General features: G+C 40.3%; 1 protein-coding gene across 2 annotated transcripts in view; it reads left to right on the top strand.

Moving 5' to 3' along the window:
- The first annotated feature begins 13,105 nt into the window (after window positions 1–13,105).
- Window positions 13,106–23,899, top strand: part of TESC (tescalcin) — a 734,284-nt gene continuing 723,490 nt past the window's right edge. For both annotated transcript variants that reach the window (XM_044068288.1, XM_044068287.1), the window contains exon 1: window positions 13,106–13,490. In XM_044068288.1, the coding sequence (XP_043924223.1) occupies window positions 13,430–13,490 (61 nt within the window). In that variant the 5' untranslated portion in view covers window positions 13,106–13,429. The remainder of the gene's footprint in view (window positions 13,491–23,899) is intronic.

Here is a 23,899-nt window from a genome sequence, read left to right as displayed (position 1 = left end):
CGATAATATGTTGTTATGGTTACTAACCACATTGCTTAATTGATGACATCACTAACTTTATTAGATAAAAGGCATTGGTTTATCATATTTTAACTGTTTGTCTGAAGAAGACTAGGCATTGCCCTAGCCAAAAGTGTAACTTACAATAAATAGCACTAACTCTTTTTGGCCGACTTTTATTGTGTTCCGTTCCAGTTTAACAGTTCGTTGTTTGTGGATTTTTGGTGTTTTGTATCATGTTACCAATACATGTAACTCCATACAAATTGCAGGAGTCATTACTGGGCACATTGTGGGTGCTGCGAAGAGCACTTCTGGATGACACCAAGATTGAAACAATACTAATTTCATGAACTTTAATCATTCTTTGACTTAGGAATGGGGTTCATTCCCACCATGGTATTAGAAACCCAAAAGGTTTGGAGAAATTAAAAAGGGAGAAGCCAGAGGCCATTGCCAACCTTTTGGCTGACAGGTTCAGCTGAAACTCCCCCCACCCCCAATAGTCCAAAGGAAATATCACATAACACAATACCCCCAACCATTACTATGGAAGAGGTCATTAGTGTAGCTTCTAAGAACAAAAAACTGTATCGATGGGCCCCGATAACATCCCAGGATGTTTAATAGATAGCATGAAACATGACCTCTCTGGTCCACTTGAAACACTTTTTAACTGGAGCTTTGAGTCAGGTTTTATGCACAAGGAATGGAAGACAGCTACAGTCATTCTCCTGCACAAAGGAGGTCCAACCACAGATCTGGGTAACTACAGGCCCATAAGTCTTACTAGCCTCATATTTAAGACCATGGAAAGAATCATCATCATGGATATGATAAATGAGGACATAGGTAACCTGCAAATAACCTGCAAATGCTGGACCCATCACAGTTTGGTCATGCCTATTAAATCTGGTGGACTTTTTGAGAGCATCACCAAAACATTGAATGAAGGTAAGGCTGTGCACATAGCTTACCTTGACCTGGCCAAGGCTTTTGATACAATATTGTATTTAGGCATTATAGACAAGCTCACTAATTTAGGTATAAACCCTTTTATCACCTACTGGATAGTCAACTGGCTCACTGATAGGACCCAGGAGGTCAAAATAGGTGCCACCTCCATCAGAAGGCCTGTCACTAGAGGAGTCTCCTAGGGATTTGTTTTGGGCTCACTCCTATTTTGGCATCTATTTCTCTGAAATAGAAGCAAATGCTGAAGTTTTATGGCTGTCTAAGTTTGCAGGTGATTGCAAGCTGGAGTTACCATTGACTCCCCTGCAGGCACTAGCATTCTTCAAGAAGGTCTATCTCTGACCAGCAAATGGTGCCAATGGTCTTAAACTCAATGCTAGGAAATGCATAATTGTACCTTTTGGGAAGACCATGTTGGTAATACACCCCTAAAAGTTGACTCAGTGGTGAGGGATCTGGGTATGTATGTAGACAGTAGCCTTATTTTCGACCACCACATGGACACCATGATGAGGAAAACCCTTTATGTTGCACAACTTATAAGTAAGAGCATGGCATCTAGGTTCAAAGAGGTCATTATCCCACTGTACTCTGCCCTTTTCTGACCAATCATAGAGTAGAATGCTCCCTTTTGTATGTACTTGACTGGGCATATGCAGCAACTAGAGTGACCTCAGTGTTTTTTTTCGAAAAGAATACAAGGCGTAACAAACCTGCCTTATGCAGAGTGCTTTAAAGCTCTTTCCCTCTACTCAGTCCAGTCACCTTCAACAGGGTGACCTCCATCCTTTTATGGAGAATAGGCCTGATGATCACTGTTGAACTAGCATCAGACATGTCATCTGGAATAGACTGAGGTGCTTGCTGCTGCCTCTGAACCTGCACCACAGGTGGACTTGAAGAAAGATGAGGAAAGAAGTAAGCATTGCAATTAAAATACATTAGTGCACATGTGTGTTACAGACAGAATTGCAATTGTGCAGTGTAGTCATGGACATGATGTATGTACCCTGCATCACTGAGAGTCTTTCAGCTCTCCTGTGACAAGTTTTCCTGTTTAACTTTTACCCCTCAGATGCTACAGAATTCAGTACACTGAGAACCTATTAAGACAAGACAAGGAAAGAAACAGACAATAGACAAACATATGGATTCCCTTCATAAGCTTGAAGTTTCAAAACTTCAAACTGCAAATGGTCGAGACCACAAGATCTAAGTTTTGAAACTTTGAACATTTTGAATAGAGATCACCGTACAGTGCAGAATGGGAAATTTATCATTTTCCTCACTGTAGTGCAATCTAGGAGTTGTTATAATTATTTAGCATGGGGGGTGCAGGGGGGGCTTGCCTCCCTGTAAAAATGTAAAAAACATTTTTTTTGTTTTCATTTTTTTGAATTACAATTTTGAAGTTTCAAAACTTTGATCTTATGGTCTCGACTATTTTCAGTTCAAAGTTTTGAAACTTTGAGTTTGTGAAGTATATATATATATATATGGGTCTACTTCTAATGACCGAAATGCCGATTCGCCGACAGTGAAATCACCGACGCCAGAAAACCGACAACACACAAACCCGACAACGCGAAACACCGAACACCATAACACCGACACACTACACGTAAACAACACAGTACACTACAACACATATCCACTAGCCCTAACCCAAACCCTAACCCTAAGGTCCGACACTACCGCACACTCTCCCTACCTGCACCCTAACCCTAACTCACTTACACACCCCGAACCCCAAGCTCCGACACTACCGACACTCTCCTACCTGCACCCTAACCCTAACTCACTTACACCCCGAACCCCAAGCTCCGACACTACCGCACTCTCCCTACCTGCACCCTAACCCTAACTCACTTACACACCCAACCCCAAGCTCCGACACTACCGCACTCACCTATCACACACCCTAACCCTACATCCCTGAGTATTGCACACTTACCTGTCCGCTCCTACTCCTAAATCCCTCACTATCGCATACTTACCAGGTCGCTTACACATTCCCTTGTCGGTCTTCCGTCTGTCGGGATTCGAGCGTGTCGGTCAACTGCGTTGTCGGTCGTTTCGTGTCGGTTATTTCACTGTCGGCGAATCGGCGTTTCGGTCATTAGAAGTAGACCCATATATATATATATATATATATATATATATATATATATATATATATATATATGGGTCTACTTTACATACCCGAAATGTTATTCACCGACACTCCGCTGACCGACACCTAAAGACCGACAGTACGAGATACCGAAACTGTAACACGCCGTATAAGTGTATCATACATCTACAGGGAAGTAGCCTACCATGATCAGTATTTGTGAAACCTCCTCAAATACATCACCAATACTGTGATACTGCTCACAAATACTGATCATGGTAGGCTACTTCCCTGTAGATGTATGGTACACTTATACAGTAATGCTGAATATTATGTGATTTGCTGTTAAGTGCAATTGTCGGGATTACGATCGTTGGCGTGTTACAGTTTCGGTATCTCGTACTGTCGGTCTTTAGGTGTCGGTCAATGGAGTGTCGGTGAATAACGTTTCGGGTATGTAAAGTAGACCCATATATATATATATATATATATATATATATATATATATATATATATATAGATATAGATATAGATATATAGATATACAGTATAGGTGGCTGTAGTGGTGCAGCAGTTAGCATTGTTGCCTTACAGCAACAGGTTCGCCAGTTTGATTCTTGGCTGGGGTGCCTTCTGTGTGGAGTCTGCATGTCCTCCCTGTAGTCGCACGGGTTTCCTCCAGGTGCTCTGGCTTCTCCCATACTCTAAAGACATGCAGTAGGTGGATTGGACACTCTAAAAATTGGCCATAGGTGTAAGTGCATATGTGATTGAGTAGTAAGGATGAACCACTGTGGCAGGGTTATCCACCTGGTGCTGTAAACCTTGGCTCGAGATGATTGTCACTGTTTAAGTGACACTCCGACCCCATGGGAAAAAGGGGTTGAGGATGGATGTGATATATATATGTATATATATATATATATATATATATATATATATATATATATATATATTTATATAATTTCACTTCATATACTCGAAATGCTGAAATCTTGAATTTCAGCATTTCGAGTGCATAAAGTCAAAACCATCACCACACCGAAACCCCACAAAGCCGAAATCACAAACCCGAACACACATACACTACACAACACCAACTCCACCAAAAACACAACAAAACACCACACATACACATACCTACACTAAACATAAGCAGGAGGGAAAGCCCACCCTGCACCCCCCACACCCCCTAATTATATATACTAACTCCGAGATGCCACAGAGAAAAAAAAAACTCAAACACATATACACACATCGCACATACACATAATTTACAAAAACACTCACATACACTCACTCACCTGAAAGCCCGAACACAAACATCCCAAACAAACACTTCCCGGAACGTAGCACCATTGCATAAGCACGGATTTGTCATATTCGTGATTTGCTTATGCACTTTCACTATTCAAAAGCTTCGGCTTCATGCACTCGAAATGCTGAAATTCGAGATTTCAGCATTTCGAGTATATGAAGTGAAACTATATATATATATATATATATATATATATATATATATATATATCTGTAGGTCTTGAAATTTCACAACATCAAACCTCTGATAATTGAAGACCAGAGGGATCAAAGTTGTGAAATATCGAACCTAAAAAAAAAAAATCTAAAATGGGAAAACTTATTTCACATTTTTGCAGGAGAGTAAGCCCCCTGCACCACCCACACCCCCTGCTACTTAAATATACCAACTCCAATATCACACTACAGTGAAGAGAACAGTAAATTTCCTCATTCTGTACTGCACATCGATCTCCATTCACAAGGTTCAATATTTCACAACTTTGCCCACACTATTCACCAGAATGGCTGATGCCAGTGCATTATTTGCCACCATGACAACCTACTGCTTGCCTTCAGCAGCGGCCTTAGGTCAACTGGTGCCCTAGGCAAAAGGGCTCCACAGTGCCCCCCACCACACTGCTTGGTGCCCCCATCCTGGTCTAACTATATCAAATAAATACTAGAAAAGTGACCCTGCTAGACTGACGCCCTAGGCGGCCGCCTAGTTGGCCTATGCCTAAGGCCGGCTATGCTTGCCTTCCACTGTAAATATATGAGCCATCATACTGGTGAAAACTGCAGCCAACATGCCTAGATGTGGTCATCTTCATGGCCATTGTCAATGATGTTCATCAAGCTCCACCTCTTGGATCTCCTTCTAGGTTTCCTGCTCCAGGTCCAACAGTTCTGCACTGTCCCTATCCCTGGTTGGCTGATGGAACTCAGCAACTAACTGTGACAGTCATCTGCATTATGGATGTCACCCATCTATTTGTTCCCAAAATGGGACACCACATTAGGATTCCTGTACATGCTCCTAAAGGTCTACACTATCCCTAATGCAGAATGCATCAGTCTCTGAAACTGCAGGGCCACACACTACATAAGGCCAACTTTCATGGAATGGCAGCTCCACCCTGCCAATGAAGGATTTGGCCCCTGACTCCTACCAACTGTACCCCACCCAATAATTAAGTACTCTCAAAATGAAAGTGTTAGACAAATTAATTTTATTGGAAAATATTTTAAACATAATAATCTACATTTTAAAGATTGTACTTGTTTATCCCAGCTAATTACCATGTTGGTAATACACCCCTAAAAGTTGACTCAGTGGTGAGGGATCTGGGTATGTATGTAGACAGTAGCCTTATTTTCGACCACCACATGGACACCATGATGAGGAAAACCCTTTATGTTGCACAACTTATAAGTAAGAGCATGGCATCTAGGTTCAAAGAGGTCATTATCCCACTGTACTCTGCCCTTTTCTGACCAATCATAGAGTAGAATGCTCCCTTTTGTATGTACTTGACTGGGCATATGCAGCAACTAGAGTGACCTCAGTGTTTTTTTTCGAAAAGAATACAAGGCGTAACAAACCTGCCTTATGCAGAGTGCTTTAAAGCTCTTTCCCTCTACTCAGTCTCCTATAGATTCCAGAGAGGTGATCTATGACTGGGGTACAAGGCATCCGCAAACCCCACACTTATGAATTTCCTACATATAAGCCAAAGAGTACCAGAAATACAAGGTATAAGGACCGGAATTTTGTCTGTGACTTAAACAGAACATGCTCAAGAGATAGATATGTGTCCCTGAGACTGCCCTGCCTATGGAACAGGCTTCCCATCCATGTGAAGCTGATTTCATCTACTACCCAGTTTAAGCATAACCTATACCAGTGGATGGGAAATAGGAAATTTACACTGGGCCTAGCACCCATGTCCCTTATGGGCAGAGGTGGCTTATAAATGCCTGGCCTCCAGTGTCCTATTTGGCTACAGGACATCATTATTCTTTTGAGGAAAACTTGGCTAGGCTTAGAAAGTCCCCACCCCTGGATTGTTAGTCTAGTAAAAGTCTATGAATCTGTGAATCTATGAACTGTTTCTTACTTTGTACTAGTTAAGAGTCAATGGTACTACCAGAGCAAAGTATACCTTATGTAATTCTCCTACAAGCTATAATAAGTTAAAACAAGTTATTCTTGTTCAATATGCCTTTACTTTTTCACCTTTCCATTTCATAATATAACACAGTGTACAAATGGTAGCCATATGCTTTTAACTGTCCGTAAGTTTCAGAGATGTCCCTTATTTCATATCACAGTTTTGCTTTGCTCTTCATAAACTTTATTTTGTTTCTCCAAAGTTACAGATAATGATAGACATCACCTTTGTATAGACAATCAATTTTAATTTAAAATCTCCAATTCTGCTAAATTATCTTAGTAAGGATTAGCAACATTAAAAAATGTCCTGATATATGGTCCTTATTCTTGATATGTTTCATCTTTATCACAGATTCTTTAGGTGAGGGGTTGAGCAGGCAATTATTCTCTGCACCACAAACAAATTTACCAACACAGACTGATAAGGCTTTTAGGAACAGAGAAGGTTATCTCTCATGTTAGGTTTAGGTTTATTTATTTTCGTGCATAACCTTGATTATTTATTTTAGTGGATAACCTTAATTATTTTATAGCAGTAAAACAGTTAAATATAAAATATAAAATGCGTAGAATAAATAGATATAAGAAAGATGGGTGAGCAGTAGTAACTGTCAACAGTGCTTTGAACATAAATTGCAGTACAAACAAAAATGAATAAATGAAAAGAGAAAAGTCAGCTAACAAGTGCCCTAAAAAGATGACTACATTTAAAGTGAACTTTCTGTTTTTAATTAATATGCACTATCCTGATTGGAAACTATTTTGGGAATGCCTTAAAGCAGACCTCAGATTCTCTTCCCTGAGGCGGTTCCATATGGCCAGAGCTAGATAGGTGAAAGATTTATTTACCACAAGTCTCAAACCAAACTCTGAGGACTATCTGCATTATGTCCTCTGATTAAAAGTGCATTGGAAATCAGGGGACCGATAAATTATTCAGATTAATATAGCCCTCTTGTACAGAGATGGATGAATCAGGTGCATCAGACTCAAGATATAATGTTATCGGTAATGTGTGGTATTTAGAAACATTTGCTTCATCATAACACAGAGCTAAATATCAATGAGGCCCACTACTGCTAAGGTATGTGTTAGGAATGGCATAGGACTGGTACTCTTGGGCTGCATAGTAAATTACCGCAGTCTTATCTCTGGCAGCAGTCATGCTACTAACCTGTAGTAAAGCAGTCACACTATAAACAACCCCATGTGACCAATATGACAAGAACAGTGAGGTAGCACTCCCCAGACTATGCACACTCGCGCTTGCAGTAATACATCTCATGATGGCAACTCAGGCCCTGAGAGCAGGTCACAGAGAACCAACACAGCAAGGAGTCAACAGAAGTTAACTATATAAATGGGGCAGTCAGGGGAGATAATAAGGGTAGAAAATGAGAAGAAGCAATTAGAGGAACATACACAGAAAGAAAAACACGTGCATACACAAGAATAATCATAATAAATGATAGGTGGTGGTGAGAAGGGCATGTTTTGGGGGAGACAGGTGTTCAATTTATATATTTCAAGAAAATCGTTACATGGAGAGGGTAACAAGGATATGTCTGGGTAAGACAGAGGGAAAATGAAGGTAGCAGGTATGAACAAACACACATAAATTGAAGTCAAGGACATACAAGGTAGGTATGGATAAAAAAAGATGAGAACAGTTGAGGGATGCAGACATACACAGGGACGATAACTTGCAATAGGAAGCTTTGGATACAAAAAGATTATGGAACGTGACACATAAGGGAGAGAAACACCAAGATAGAGGATAGAGTGGGGCTACACAGGGTCTGTCTAACTGATCTTGAGGAGAAACCAGTCAGACATCAGTCACTTCTGTGGCCGATGTCATGGAAAAGTTCTCCCTCTAATGGTCTAATAGTCAGGACCAATATGTTGCTTGACTCTACTAGCCAAGACAGGGGGTGCCCTATGGTTCCAACATGGGTGTCCAATTGCTGGACCACCTCTTTGCAATCATCCTCCATATCTGATGTTGAGGTACCATGGGAAACCCCCCTGGGCTGTTATCAGAAGAGAAACCGCTGATCCCCCAATATATGGCCATGAAGGTCATTAGCAAGCCTTTCCAGTCACCTTCAACAGGGTGACCTCCATCCTTTTATGGAGAATAGGCCTGATGATCACTGTTGAACTAGCATCAGACATGTCATCTGGAATAGACTGAGGTGCTTGCTGCTGCCTCTGAACCTGCACCACAGGTGGACTTGAAGAAAGATGAGGAAAGAAGTAAGCATTGCAATTAAAATACATTAGTGCACATGTGTGTTACAGACAGAATTGCAATTGTGCAGTGTAGTCATGGACATGATGTATGTACCCTGCATCACTGAGAGTCTTTCAGCTCTCCTGTGACAAGTTTTCCTGTTTAACTTTTACCCCTCAGATGCTACAGAATTCAGTACACTGAGAACCTATTAAGACAAGACAAGGAAAGAAACAGACAATAGCCAAAAATATGGATTCCCTTCATAAGCTTGAAGTTTCAAAACTTCAAACTGCAAATGGTCGAGACCACAAGATCTAAGTTTTGAAACTTTGAACATTTTGAATAGAGATCACCGTACAGTGCAGAATGGGAAATTTATCATTTTCCTCACTGTAGTGCAATCTAGGAGTTGTTATAATTATTTAGCATGGGGGGTGCAGGGGGGGCTTGCCTCCCTGTAAAAATGTAAAAAACATTTTTTTTGTTTTCATTTTTTTGAATTACAATTTTGAAGTTTCAAAACTTTGATCTTATGGTCTCGACTATTTTCAGTTCAAAGTTTTGAAACTTTGAGTTTGTGAAGTATATATATATATATATATATATATATATATATATATATATATATATATATATATATATGGGTCTACTTTACATACCCGAAATGTTATTCACCGACACTCCGCTGACCGACACCTAAAGACCGACAGTACGAGATACCGAAACTGTAACACGCCGTATAAGTGTACCATACATCTACAGGGAAGTAGCCTACCATGATCAGTATTTGTGAAACCTCCTCAAATACATCACCAATACTGTGATACTGCTCACAAATACTGATCATGGTAGGCTACTTCCCTGTAGATGTATGGTACACTTATACAGTAATGCTGAATATTATGTGATTTGCTGTTAAGTGCAATTGTCGGGATTACGATCGCATGCAGTTACAGTTTCGGTATCTCGTACTGTCGGTCTTTAGGTGTCGGTCAATGGAGTGTCGGTGAATAACGTTTCGGGTATGTAAAGTAGACCCATATATATATATATATATATATATATATATATATATATATATATATATATATATATAGATATAGATATAGATATATAGATATACAGTATAGGTGGCTGTAGTGGTGCAGCAGTTAGCATTGTTGCCTTACAGCAACAGGTTCGCCAGTTTGATTCTTGGCTGGGGTGCCTTCTGTGTGGAGTCTGCATGTCCTCCCTGTAGTCGCACGGGTTTCCTCCAGGTGCTCTGGCTTCTCCCATACTCTAAAGACATGCAGTAGGTGGATTGGACACTCTAAAAATTGGCCATAGGTGTAAGTGCATATGTGATTGAGTAGTAAGGATGAACCACTGTGGCAGGGTTATCCACCTGGTGCTGTAAACCTTGGCTCGAGATGATTGTCACTGTTTAAGTGACACCGACCCATGGGAAAAAGGGGTTGAGGAGGGATGTGATATATATATATATATATATATATATATATATATATATATATATATATATATTTATATAATTTCACTTCATATACTCGAAATGCTGAAATCTTGAATTTCAGCATTTCGAGTGCATAAAGTCAAAACCATCACCACACCGAAACCCCACAAAGCCGAAATCACAAACCCGAACACACATACACTACACAACACCAACTCCACCAAAAACACAACAAAACACCACACATACACATACCTACACTAAACATAAGCAGGAGGGAAAGCCCACCCTGCACCCCCCACACCCCCTAATTATATATACTAACTCTGAGATGCCACAGAGAAAAAAAAAAACTCAAACACATATACACACATCGCACATACACATAATTTACAAAAACACTCACATACACTCACTCACCTGAAAGCCCGAACACAAACATCCCAAACAAACACTTCCCGGAACGTAGCACCATTGCATAAGCACGGATTTGTCATATTCGCATTTGCGCTTATGCACTTTCACTATTCAAAAGCTTCGGCTTCATGCACTCGAAATGCTGAAATTCGAGATTTCAGCATTTCGAGTATATGAAGTGAAACTATATATATATATATATATATATATATATATATATATATATATATATCTGTAGGTCTTGAAATTTCACAACATCAAACCTCTGATAATTGAAGACCAGAGGGATCAAAGTTGTGAAATATCGAACCTAAAAAAAAAAAATCTAAAATGGGAAAACTTATTTCACATTTTTGCAGGAGAGTAAGCCCCCTGCACCACCCACACCCCCTGCTACTTAAATATACCAACTCCAATATCACACTACAGTGAAGAGAACAGTAAATTTCCTCATTCTGTACTGCACATCGATCTCCATTCACAAGGTTCAATATTTCACAACTTTGCCCACACTATTCACCAGAATGGCTGATGCCAGTGCATTATTTGCCACCATGACAACCTACTGCTTGCCTTCAGCAGCGGCCTTAGGTCAACTGGTGCCCTAGGCAAAGGGCTCCACAGTGCCCCCCTCCACACTGCTTGGTCTCCCCATCCTGGTCTAACTATATCAGATAAATACTAGAAAAGTTACCCTGCTAGACTGGCCCTAGGCGGCCGCCTAGTTGGCCTATGCCTAAGGCCGGCTATGCTTGCCTTCCACTGTAAATATATGAGCCATCATACTGGTGAAAACTGCAGCCAACATGCCTAGATGTGGTCATCTTCATGGCCATTGTCAATGATGTTCATCAAGCTCCACCTCTTGGATCTCCTTCTAGGTTTCCTGCTCCAGGTCCAACAGTTCTGCACTGTCCCTATCCCTGGTTGGCTGATGGAACTCAGCAACTAACTGTGACAGTCATCTGCATTATGGATGTCACCCATCTATTTGTTCCCAAAATGGGACACCACATTAGGATTCCTGTACATGCTCCTAAAGGTCTACACTATCCCTAATGCAGAATGCATCAGTCTCTGAAACTGCAGGGCCACACACTACATAAGGCCAACTTTCATGGAATGGCAGCTCCACCCTGCCAATGAAGGATTTGGCCCCTGACTCCTACCAACTGTACCCCACCCAATAATTAAGTACTCTCAAAATGAAAGTGTTAGACAAATTAATTTTATTGGAAAATATTTTAAACATAATAATCTACATTTTAAAGATTGTACTTGTTTATTCCATCCTATCTAACCATCCTTTATTACCTACACTTTTGATCCAAACTCTGTACCCTAAATCTTAATGTCCTTTTCAAACTAAAGTATTCCTGCTGTTTATCCACATTTCCACAAATTTTGCTTTTCTCTTCATTTACTTGTAAATCGACATTCCCACGAATTTGCTGTACAACTAATACCTCCTTCTCTGATCCGTATTTTATTCTTGCTCATCAGAACTGTAAGAACCCCTGCATCTGTCAACCTGGAAATTTTCAGCAACCGTAACACTTAACGCCTTGATTCCAGTGTAGTCAGGCATACTCCATACTTGCATCGCACAAGCTGCTTTTATGGCGTGTACGTTAATTTTTTACTGATGATGCTTTCTAAGTATTTTGTTGGAGTTTGAGTGGGGCTGATGATGAGGCTACATTCTGGGAGTTGACGCACAATTCCAAATATGCTTTGGTCATCATTGGGTTTCCCTCCAACTAAAGGTTATAGTTTTAGGGTTACCACCTGTCCTACTTTGCGAGGGACAGTCCCTCTTTGAGGCAGTTGTGTCCTGACAAAAAATATTAAAAATGGCAAATGTCCTGAGATTGTAGGACATAAATTATGTCCCATATTTTATGCAATAGTTGCATAAAATAGTTATTTCTGTATCTAAAATACCTAAATGTTGCAAGAAACAGAATAAGCAACTAAACTGCTACAAGAATAAGCTTTTATTTAGGCAAAAAAAAAGTTAAGCTCTAACCTTTGTACTGACCGTGGGTATGTGTCGTCCTGTAAAATCTGATGTGTGTCCCGAAAACGTCCCATTTTGGCCATTTGAAAAGGTGGCAACCCTAGTCATAATGCATTGCTGAAATGACTAAACTAATCCCGTACACTCACTCCGTATCCCCCAAAGAGTCATCTAGTATCTGAAGAATTTTGCAATACAAGAGAAATAAATCTGGTCTTCGTTCTGATCTTACAGTAATTTCCAGGGCCATGTATACGATTTTAATACTTAGGCTGAGTTCATTAGCATAGCAAGCAGTCCCTTGGTACCTTTTTTTTTTTTTTTGTAGTGGGCAAGTACCTTTGGCTTAAAATGTGGGTTAGTGTCACTCGGCAGTCACTAGGACCTGGTGAAAGCTTAGCTCCGCCTGGGGCTGCTTTGCTCTACAGATAAGAGTACATCCTCTTTCTTGGGTTGCGCAGTCTTGCATTATGAGCGCCGGTTGTAGAGGCAGTTCCACATCATACTCTCTAACTCACTTATAACTACTTACTACTAACCAGGCTAGCACGAGGATTGCTATTATTTTAAATAATAACCGCTTGCACTCTTGGAACGCATGCAGGGAATTTGGTTCTTGGGCTGGCACTAGAAGAAGTGCCCGGCATTTTGTGCGCATATTATTGCTGGGGCAGCTCTGGTGGGCACACTGCAGGCACCATTTACCAATCCTTAAAAGGGGGTTAATACATCAGGAAGCGATGGGCTCCTCTCACTCTATCAGCGCTACAGAAATCCAGCAACTGAGCAAGAAAACCGGCTGTAAGTGACATGCATTATGTACTTTCTTTTCTGTAATAAGCAGCACTGCTGACCTTTTACCTGGGTTGGGGGGTGTTAACGAGGAGGAATGCCGAGCGCCCAGTTTGACAAGTTTATGTAGTTGCTGTGACTTTCCCTGTCGTGTTACTTGCGGGTGCGTTCATAGATTACACAAGGTGTCAGTCTTGAACTCAGATTTGACTTAAAATTACTATGTGTTCTAATAAAAATGATAATGATAAACAAGTGCTCTCTAGGACAAGATAATGTTAAACAAATGATTTAGTGAATTCTTTATAATAAGCCGTGTGTTGCTGCGTAAAATGTTCTGTACTCGGCTCTTTCGAGATTATATTTAAGCACCAGTGTGATGTGAGTTTTGTTAATGTGTTTGGGATGAAAACTGTGATTTGGGGTAATTGATGTGCATTCCTCCTCTCCGCTTTTCCTGAGGAATTTGGAAACTGTGTGACACAATGTATTATAACAAGTGGGCAAATGAGTTAGCGATCAGACTTTAAACTTGAAGGATGTCGCTCTGTGAAATGCGCAAAATGGGTTACTACTAGCCATCATCTTGGAAAACTACACCTCCATGAAACCATCTGTGGCAGTGTTTGAACTATATGTGTACTGTAGGTGTATCAGACTGTAAACGTTTTAGAAATGTGCAACAGTTAAACGGTATAATTTCCAAGGTGCAGTCGCACAGTCATCGTCCTGTCTGTTTTGGCAGAAAAAAAACAGAATAATAAATGTCTTAGTTTTAGAACAGCAAGTTTTTTTTTTTGTTGTTGTTATATAAATGTTACACAGAAAGCTATAATGCTGCATGTGTGCCTGGTACACCTTAATATGATGTGTTGCAATAGAAACAATTGAAATTCTACAATAATTACTTGAACTTTATTTTGGTAATAAAGTAAAACCAGGTTGTTTGCAATGATTGTGAGCATGGCTGCTAAAACTTTAGGCACATAAGAGAAGTGAAGTTTTCACTAGGCGGCAAACCTAACTGTATACTTGACTTATGTCTATTTCGTTTAAGGAATTTAACTAGTTTATAAGAAACTACCGTTTGGGAAAAGAGCTACAGAACACAATGTATAAAGTGAGACTAGGGAAGCCAGAAGAAAAGAGAGAGGGAGATGCACACAGTGTGTGTGTGTGTGTGTGTGTGTGTGTGTGTGTGTGTGTGTGTGTTTGCAGGGTCTTGGGATAAGCCTCCCTAGGAAGTAGAAGGTCTTAAAACAGAGTCATGATTAAACATGTGCAGAACAGTTTTCAGCAGTCATAGCAAGGCTGGTAAACTAAAATTCACCACTGATTTATTAGGCAGAGAAATAGACAGACAAAACGGGTCAACTTTCATGCCATGTTGTCATCATAATGTTGTGTTTTTGTGTCCAGGTATTTTCAGCCACTTCTTTCTGTAGTGCCTGGGATGAGAACTGAATAGTGGCTTGTTTGATACTGAAACAGCAAATTTATTTTATTTTATTTATTGCCATTTGTTAACCGGGTTGGTCCAACTGAGCCAGGGGTCCATTTTCAGTGGAGACCTGAGGAGTAAAGCTCCAGATGCAAGTAACAATATTTCAGAAAAGATACATTTATTTACAATGCCATAGTATCAAGAAGTTATAGATCAAAAATACAAATATTTCCAGTAAATCCTGTCCAACTGCCATTTTCTGAAAAAAATCAGTTAGCAGGAGTTTTATTCATGCAGTAGCATATGTCTGTCTGCCTCTCTTTCCACCTCCCTTTCTCCCTTTCTCTTTCTCTGTTTTCGTCTTTCTGTCTTCCCTATTTTCAGTTTATAGATTTTGTTCTGTAAACCTTTCCCAGAAAGGCACGGTCCTAAACTAAATAATCATTCCTTCAGTGATGCTAACATCAGGTTCAATGTCATTACAGATTTTTCAGGGAACCAGTGCTCTACAGTCCGTGTATATTGGTTGCCTTAAATGCAGGTCACATAGGATGTTAGTGCAGCTATATATACTGCTTCTCCAAAATGACAAGTCACACTTGCATGTTTCTGAATTTATTTTATTGCAGTATTATGTATTTTGGAGAAAATCTGCTGTTCTGTTTTACCTGTTGTGCTGTTCTTGGTTGGCGGAATTAGTGGGATTGTTTTACAGCAGTCGCCCCCACCCCCCGGTGCACAGTAGCAAGGCCTGCCCAAACTCTGCCCAACAGGCTGCCCACATGAATAAACATGAAGATGGTGAGGAAACCCACACGAATATTCATTCGTTATTACCTGCATGCAGTAAACATTAAAAGTGAAATTAATCCTGGTGGCACAAGAGAATCTTTTACTTTAATTATCTTATATAAGAAGTACTGCTCAGAGTGTATTATTTTGTACTTTTTATCTTTTTCTACACTGTTTTTTTTAAACATTGTTACTGCCTAACAGTGTATTATTTAAGTTTTATTTGATTTTCTCATTATTGTTTGAACGCCATTGTTAAAATGAATAAACATAACATAATTTGAATCTGATGTTTTCAACCGCTAGCTTCAAGAGTTTGCAGCAAAGACATCCAGTTATCCATGTAGCTCCCAAATATTTTGTTTTTCCTGCGTTTTTTGCAGTGGGTCCAACCCCACCTGTACCCCCCCCCCCCGCAAGCATATAAATGTTTGTGGCAAAGACATCCATACATCCATGTAGCTCACAAATATTATTTTTTTCCCTGCACTTTTTGCAGAGGAGCCAGCCCCACTACACCCCCCCCCCGTGTATATAAATACAAATATGCCAACTCAGCGATCACACTGGTTTGGGGAAGCAGGTAAACTACTCATGATGTCACAGGCAAATCTGCAATCATGCATTCTTTACATGCTACATCATAGCCATTAGGCATGTCGATCACTATGGCCATGCACATTCCTGCGCAAAACGGCAAGGGGGTATTATTGTGAAACATCACTGAATTAGCAGCAGTCACCATGTCCTCTTCTCTAAATGAAGACCACTTAAATATGTGAAAACTGTTTTAGTTGATATTCCTGTCTCAGCCCCCAATATTGGGCTGTTATCTGTCTCACAAAACAAAAGGTATGTTTCATCATGATAGGTTATAGACTTTGCCCAAAATCATATAAGTTCCTTGGCTGCATGGAGCACATCATTTTATCACAGCCTGGTACTGTATCTGTTGTGGAGTTAGGAGTATGTGTTGGTGATTAGCATGTGCTCTGTTTTGAGGAAGCCTAAACTCCAGTCTGACAATTCATCAGTATTTCTTTTTTCTTCTTCTCTCCACTCCTACACTCTTTGTTTCACCTTCTTATACTACTGCAAACTTAAACCTTATTAACCCTGCCAAGCCTCCATCTACGTCCTTTTGAGAATCTCAGTCTCTCTTGTCTCATATTAACTGTTATATTAGTTTGACCACAGTTTCCTCCTTCTCCTGTTTTTGAAAAGCGTTCCACTTAACCTAAGTAAATTCATTTACCCTTCTTAATGTTTTGCATCAACCTAGAATACACATTTTCCACATATAACTACATATGTAATCAGCAACTCTCAGACAAAATCTCAATCAGATTTCATCCCCCTTAATTTTGTGATTGAGATGGTTTTGCATTTCTTGTCCTCAGCCAGCTCTGCTTTGCACTGATTTTATATGTACATTTTGCTTAAATTCTATTAGTAGTCGTTCTCGTTTGTGGTATTAACTGACCTCAAAAAACATTATATGTTACTGTGTAGCCGTAGCCTGCTTTAGTCTTGTCAGGGCCAGCCAATTTTCACTCTGTTTTCTAAGGTAGTGTAACAAATACATCATGTTTACTGCCCTACCTGCTTCTTTTAATGTATGCTTACTCAGTTTATGAAAGATGCACTTATTTATCTATGTCAGAGGCTATCTCTCATTTCCATCCTCAGTCAGTAAGCAGTGCCCTGAAAATACTGTATTACTACAACAGCACACATACACATGCTGAAGCAATAAAAACGAAATTACTTTGGTAAAAACTCTGTACCCATGAACTACTACATCGACAGCAGTCTACTTAACACCAAATGTGTGATAAGAGACCTTGGGACCCAGGTGGACAGTAGTCTGTCCTTTGATAGTCACATTACCACAGTAGTCAGGAAGTCCTTCTATGTGGCATAAAAGGGTTCTCTTCCAGGAAAAAAGAGGTCATTGTTCCCCTCTACTCAACACTCATTAGACCCATTACAGAGTACAACTCCCCTTTTGGAATGTACCTCACAAGACATCTGCAGCAACTGGAAAGGCCACAGAAGTACCTCACAAAGAGGATTACTGGCCTCAAACAGATGCCCTACACTGACCGTCTCAAAAAACTCCAGCTTTACTTTGTAGCATATCGCCTACTTCGAGGTGATCTCTGCCTAACATATAAAGCTATGTCAAACCCAGAGCTGTTGGACATGCTACACCTAAAGAAATCTCAATCCCTCTGAGCTACACGCTCTATGGACCTAAACCTTGTCACCACAATAAACAGGACATGCTGGAGGGATAGATTCCTGTCCCAGAGACTTCCCATACTCTGGAACAGGCTAACCATCTATGTTAAGCAAAGTTCTTTATTAACACGCTTCAAGAAAAATCCTGATGAGTGGATGGGAAATAGGAAATACACCCCGGGGATCACTTCTGTGTCTCTGCTTGACAGTGGCACAGGAAAATAACTTTCTTGGGTTGCGTAAGCCAGGGAACCTTGTTGGCTAGGCAAACATAGGCTCTCGGGCCGATAGCCTAGTACCTACCTATGAACCTATGAGCACCTGGAATCCTTATAGTCAAAGATGAGCTACCACAACTGCCATACATTTGGTGAACACTCTGGGGGCTGTCAAGAGTCCGAATGGCAGTGCCCTGAACTGGTAGTGATTGGCTCCCAGCCGGAAGTGGAGAAACCTCCACGAGCAGTGATCCATCTTTATGTGGTAGTACACATCCTGGAGGTCTACAGAGCACATCCAATTGTCTCTCCCTAGGAAGGGAAGAATGGACTGTACTGTAACCATGCGGAATTTTTGAGGTTTGATAAATTTGTTCAATAGGCTGAGGGCCTCACTGAGACAGTTGTCTGTTGTCAAAGCCATGGCTTCAAGCTCAATGCCAAAAAGTGCATTGTCATCCCCTTTGGTAAAAACTCTATACCCATGAGCTACCACATAGGTGGTAGTCTACTTAACACTGAAAGTGTGATAAGAGACCTTGGGACACAGGTGGACAGTAGTCTCTCATTTGATAATCACATTGCCGCAGTAGTAAGGAAATCCTTCTATGTAGCACACCTCATGACAGAAGGTTTCTCATCCAGGAAAAAAGTGGTCATTGTTCCCTTCTACTCATCACTCATTAGAACCTTTATAGAGTACAGCACACCTTTTGGTATGTACCTCATAAGACATCTACAACAACTGGAAAGCTGCGGAAATACCTCACAAAGAGGATTACCAGCCTCAAACAGTCTCAAAAAACTCCAGCTTTACTCCATTGCATATCGCCTATTCAGAGGCGATCTCTGCCTAACATACAAAGCTATGTCAAACCCAGAGCTGTTGGACATGCTACACTTAAAGAAATCCCAATCCCCCCAAGCTACATGCTGTAGGGATCTAAACCTTGTCACCACAATAAACGGAACATGCTGGAGGGAGATTCCTGTCCCAGAGACTTCCCATACTCTGGAACAAACTACCTATCTATATCATACAAATATCCTCATTAGCACTCTTAAAGAAACATCTCGATAATTGGAAGGTATATAGGAAATTCACCCTGGGGATCACCTCTGTGGCTCTGCTCAAAAGGGGCACAGGAAAATAATTTTCTTGGGTGGTGAAAGCCAGGGTATCTTTTTTGGCTAGGCTTGTATAGGCCCTAAGTTTGATAGCCTAGTACCTACCTATGAACCTATGACTGTGTGTGTGTGTGTGTGTGTGTGTGTGTGTGTGTGTGTGTGTGTGTGTGTGTGTGTGTGTGTGTAAGATAGAGAGAGAGAGTGTGAAAGCAATCAAACGATCCCGGGTAGTGTGTGTGGTGTGAGAGAGAGTGAAGAGAGAATGAACCCTGGCAGCAACAACAGTTTTAAGTACCTCTTGACCTCTTACATACATTGTCAACCTCTTAGCACAAGAAATCTGGAAAAACCTAACATAATTGGGGGAGATGCTAAGAAACAGGAACACATTTTAAATATTGCTCTTATAAACTTTGAAACGTCTAGAAGAACGGGATTTGTGTAGTTAGCATGTATTTTCTGAAGGATATGAAATCTGAAACTCAGATGCATATCATTGTCTGAAGGAAATAAAACTTTGAAACTGAAATGTATGCAGTTATTTAGTAACTTCTGTCTCCAATGACTGGCAATAAACTAAACATTTTAGAAGTAAGGGACCAAAAATATAAAGTAAATACGTAGATTTTTCAAAAGTGTTACATTTTGGATGTAAAATGCTTCTTCCAACACCAGTAACATATACTTCAGCAAGTATGAAACATTAGGTGGAGGAACTATTTTACATCAAAAATATATTAAAAAACATAAAATAGTACTTAAAAAATACATAAGTAAAACACAACAATTTTACACAGACCCCATTCTCTAAGCACAATAATGCCCTCCAGGGTGTGTTTTAATGTGTAATTAATGCCCTTCCAAGGGTGTAGAAGCCCTCCGCCTGTGGCATCAGACCTCACAACACTCCTGGGTGGGCATTAATTACAGAGTAACACACACCCTGTCAGGCATTATTGCTTGCTTAATTGACAGCATGTAAGCTGTCAAACATTTGACACCTCTTACAAATTGGTGGCTGAGCAGCTGCCTTTCTTGCATCACCCTTGCTGTGACATTGATGATGTATACTCTGTTCTCAGATAAAGCAAATTGTTAATGTATGTATTTTTATGGTGCAGTTAGTCGAATTATGGTTTACAGAAACCATATGCCTATAATTAACTAAACTCATACTTACAAGATATTTCTAAATAGTCTGCCTTAAGATTAGATTATTTTTCAGAAAACATTGTGTGGTGTCAAGGAGCAACACTTTAAATTAGTTATCTCTACATTTTTAAATGTAAGATAGGAGTCATGGGCAGTATTAGGAGACTTTTGAGTGTACAATACACATTTGTAATTAAGTTATTACCCCAACTGCACCACCTTATTAATGTATGCTAAACCTAATCCTGCCCCTAAAAAAACACTTTCTATAACACTAACATAAAACATGATAGTCACAGACACATAAAGGCACCAACACATTGGTTCATAGGTGTATAGGTAAGTACTAGGCTAGCTATTCTTACAGGCCATTTTAAGCCTAGACAATTTCTCTCAAAGGTGAGAATCAAACCCTGAACCTTGTGTCTGTGAGGTAAACACCTTAACTATTATTCCTATCCCTTTACCTAACCCTTACCACTTACCCTAAAACACACATATTTTTACATACACTAAATCTGTTTCCTTCTGTAATCCTTACTCTTGCTCTAACCCCCCCCCCCCACACACACACACACACACACACACACACACACACACACACACACACGCACACACACACCTAATATACATCCCCTTTACTTGTTACAACAAAACATGCAGCCAATAAAACTTCATTCAGTAGACCAGATGCATAACAAACAACCCTTGACTTCTGGCTATTGATCAACTGAATGTGTGACCAAACACACTGCAGTCATAGATGTATAGATATATGTAGAATAATTTATATATATATTTATATATATATATATATATATATATATATATATATATATATATATCTATATATATATATATATAGAGAGAGAGAGAAAGAGATATAGATATATGGGTCTAGGACACATGCTCGACTAGCATATGTCCAAATCACAAAACGTCGAACACATATACACGAAAGCGCTTAACATCGAAAAGCACTTCCATGTATGTATAGTTCAAAAAAAAAATCTGTGTTTCTGAAGGGGGGCTTTGCCCCCCTGTACCACCCATGTAGTGGACTGTGCCCCCCACACCCCCTACTTTATTATTCTCACTCCAAGATCGCACTACAGTGGGGAAAAGGGAATTTTCCCTTACCCGCACTGTAGTCCAATCTACGAAACAGGCACACATACATGGAAGCGCTTGTCGATGTTAAGCGCTTTTGTGTATGTGTGTTCGATGTCTTGTGATTCCGACATATATGGGTGTTACATTACTTATTGCAACATGTATTTCATCATATGCTAAAAAGCCGGTGATTTTCACCTGTGGTACAGTTGGTCGAATTATGTAATGGTCAAACTTCATCAAACACTATATAATTCAATGTTTTTCCTCTTTCTTTGAGGTTGTATGACACTGAAAATAGTATACATAGCATATATTTAATTTCTCAGGGTGTGGGTTCAGGTCCTCCATGTTGGGGGGTATGGAGGCAATGTCCCCACATAAAAGTTGTCTTTTTTTTTTACTTTCAGCAATTACAGATATAACCTATTGATTTAAATTTATGAGTACTATATTTTGATGATTTTGGTGAGGATAAATAGTAATCACAGATGAATTTGTTCTATGTTTTGTGCTTCAAACAAATTCACTGGTGATTATTCATTATATACTCTTATATATCTGTCTAGGTGTGAGTGTGTGCATGTGTGTGCCTTCTGTGGAAGGTCGGGCGCCGGGCTGACAGCTGAACACCGTAAAACTCCACTGTCAATTATTCTTCAGACCGTTGTTCCGCTGTGGCGACCCCTAACCGAGATAAGCCAAAAGGAGATGATATGATCTCTCTCTCTCTGCAGAGATATATATATATATATATATATATAGGTAGATAGGTTTACTATCAAAATCTCAACTTGGACAAAAAAAATGTATTCAACATTGAAAGTCAGTGTTGAATTCCTGTATATTAAAATGTCGAATCTAATGAACAAATTCAGTAGATTCAACATTTTCGTCGAATATCGAAATTGAAGTCCATACTGGAGCAAAGGTAAGTGTAACCTATCGCATCAGCAAACCAAACACATAAACACACAAAAACATACTCGGAGGCTCTAAATAAAAATCTGCCTAAGCAGCAGAGACTTTCAAAGCAGACATCCAAGCAACACCTACCACGAAACAATATCCACGTAGCACATAGCACACAAAGTCAGTGTGCCACACAGTCATAGCCCTTAAGGCTAAGCAACACACCTAATACACTTGTAATAGGTGACTCTATTGTCAGACACACTGACGTCCTACTCACCAGGCTGAACAAGGAGAAGGTCACTGTAAGCTGCCTGTCAGGTGCCAGGATCTGCCACATAACACAAGCACTCGGGCCACTCCAAAGCAAGTACAAGTATGACTCTGTCATTGTCCATGCTGGTGTAAATGACCTGAGATGTACCTCCCTGGACTACATGAAAAAAGACGAACAGGAGCTCTTTGATCATGTAGCCCAGGCCGGTATGACGCTGACCTTGAGTAGCATCTTACCCTCACCAAGAATGATGCCACAGTATAAAGACAAAATGATCAATTTTAACAACTGGCTAAAGTATTGGTGTCATTCAAAGGGGATCCAGTGTCTGTCAGCCTGGGATGACATGCTCGACAAGCCACGTTGCTTCACTAGGGATGGCTTGCACCTGTCACCCCTGGGTTTTCGAATACTGGCTAAGGCTCTTGCCTCCCCCATAGTGCCTTTTTTAGGCAAGGCTCAAAAAACAAACCCACCCCCATAGACAACACAAAGAAAAAAAAACTAAGGGTAATGCAGCTCAATGCCAGAAGTCTAAACCTCAAGATGCTCGCACTAGAGACTGTCCTCAGTATGGAGAATATCAATATCTGTGCAGTAACAGAAACCTGGTTCAAGGCTCCCGAGAGCACCCCAGCACTACCAGGCTATACTTCATACCATGCTTTCCGGCCCCAAAACTCGGACCGAACCACAAAAGGAGGGGGAGTATCCATATTTATCAAAGATACCCACACCTCCAGGCTAGTGGCACTGCACGAAGCTTCGGAGACCATCCATGTGCAACTAACAGTGGGCAAAGCTGCCTTTCAGTTTGTAGCCTGCTACAGACCATCCTCCCAAACACAGGAACCTCACTCGGCTTTCCTGAGAACACTGGAGAATATGAAGGTCTCTCCAAACACTATTATATTTAGTGACTTCAACTACCCAAACATTGATTGGGAAAACTACTCAAGCCCAAACACCCTCACCCAATGGTTCCTAGAATTTATAAACTCAAATGCTATGGAACAACTGGTCACCACTTCCACAAGAGGGGAAAACATACTGGATCTTGTCATCACAAACATGGAGTCTCTATGTTCCACACCAGAGGTACACCCCTCATTGGTAAGATCAGACCATAAGCAAATCT

The sequence above is a fragment of the Protopterus annectens genome, chromosome 4.part0, assembly GCF_019279795.1.
Source record: "Protopterus annectens isolate FY-2018-M chromosome 4.part0, PAN1.0, whole genome shotgun sequence".
NCBI classification, from domain to species: domain Eukaryota; kingdom Metazoa; phylum Chordata; order Ceratodontiformes; family Protopteridae; genus Protopterus; species Protopterus annectens.
This window is presented reverse-complemented; position numbering and strand designations above follow the sequence as displayed.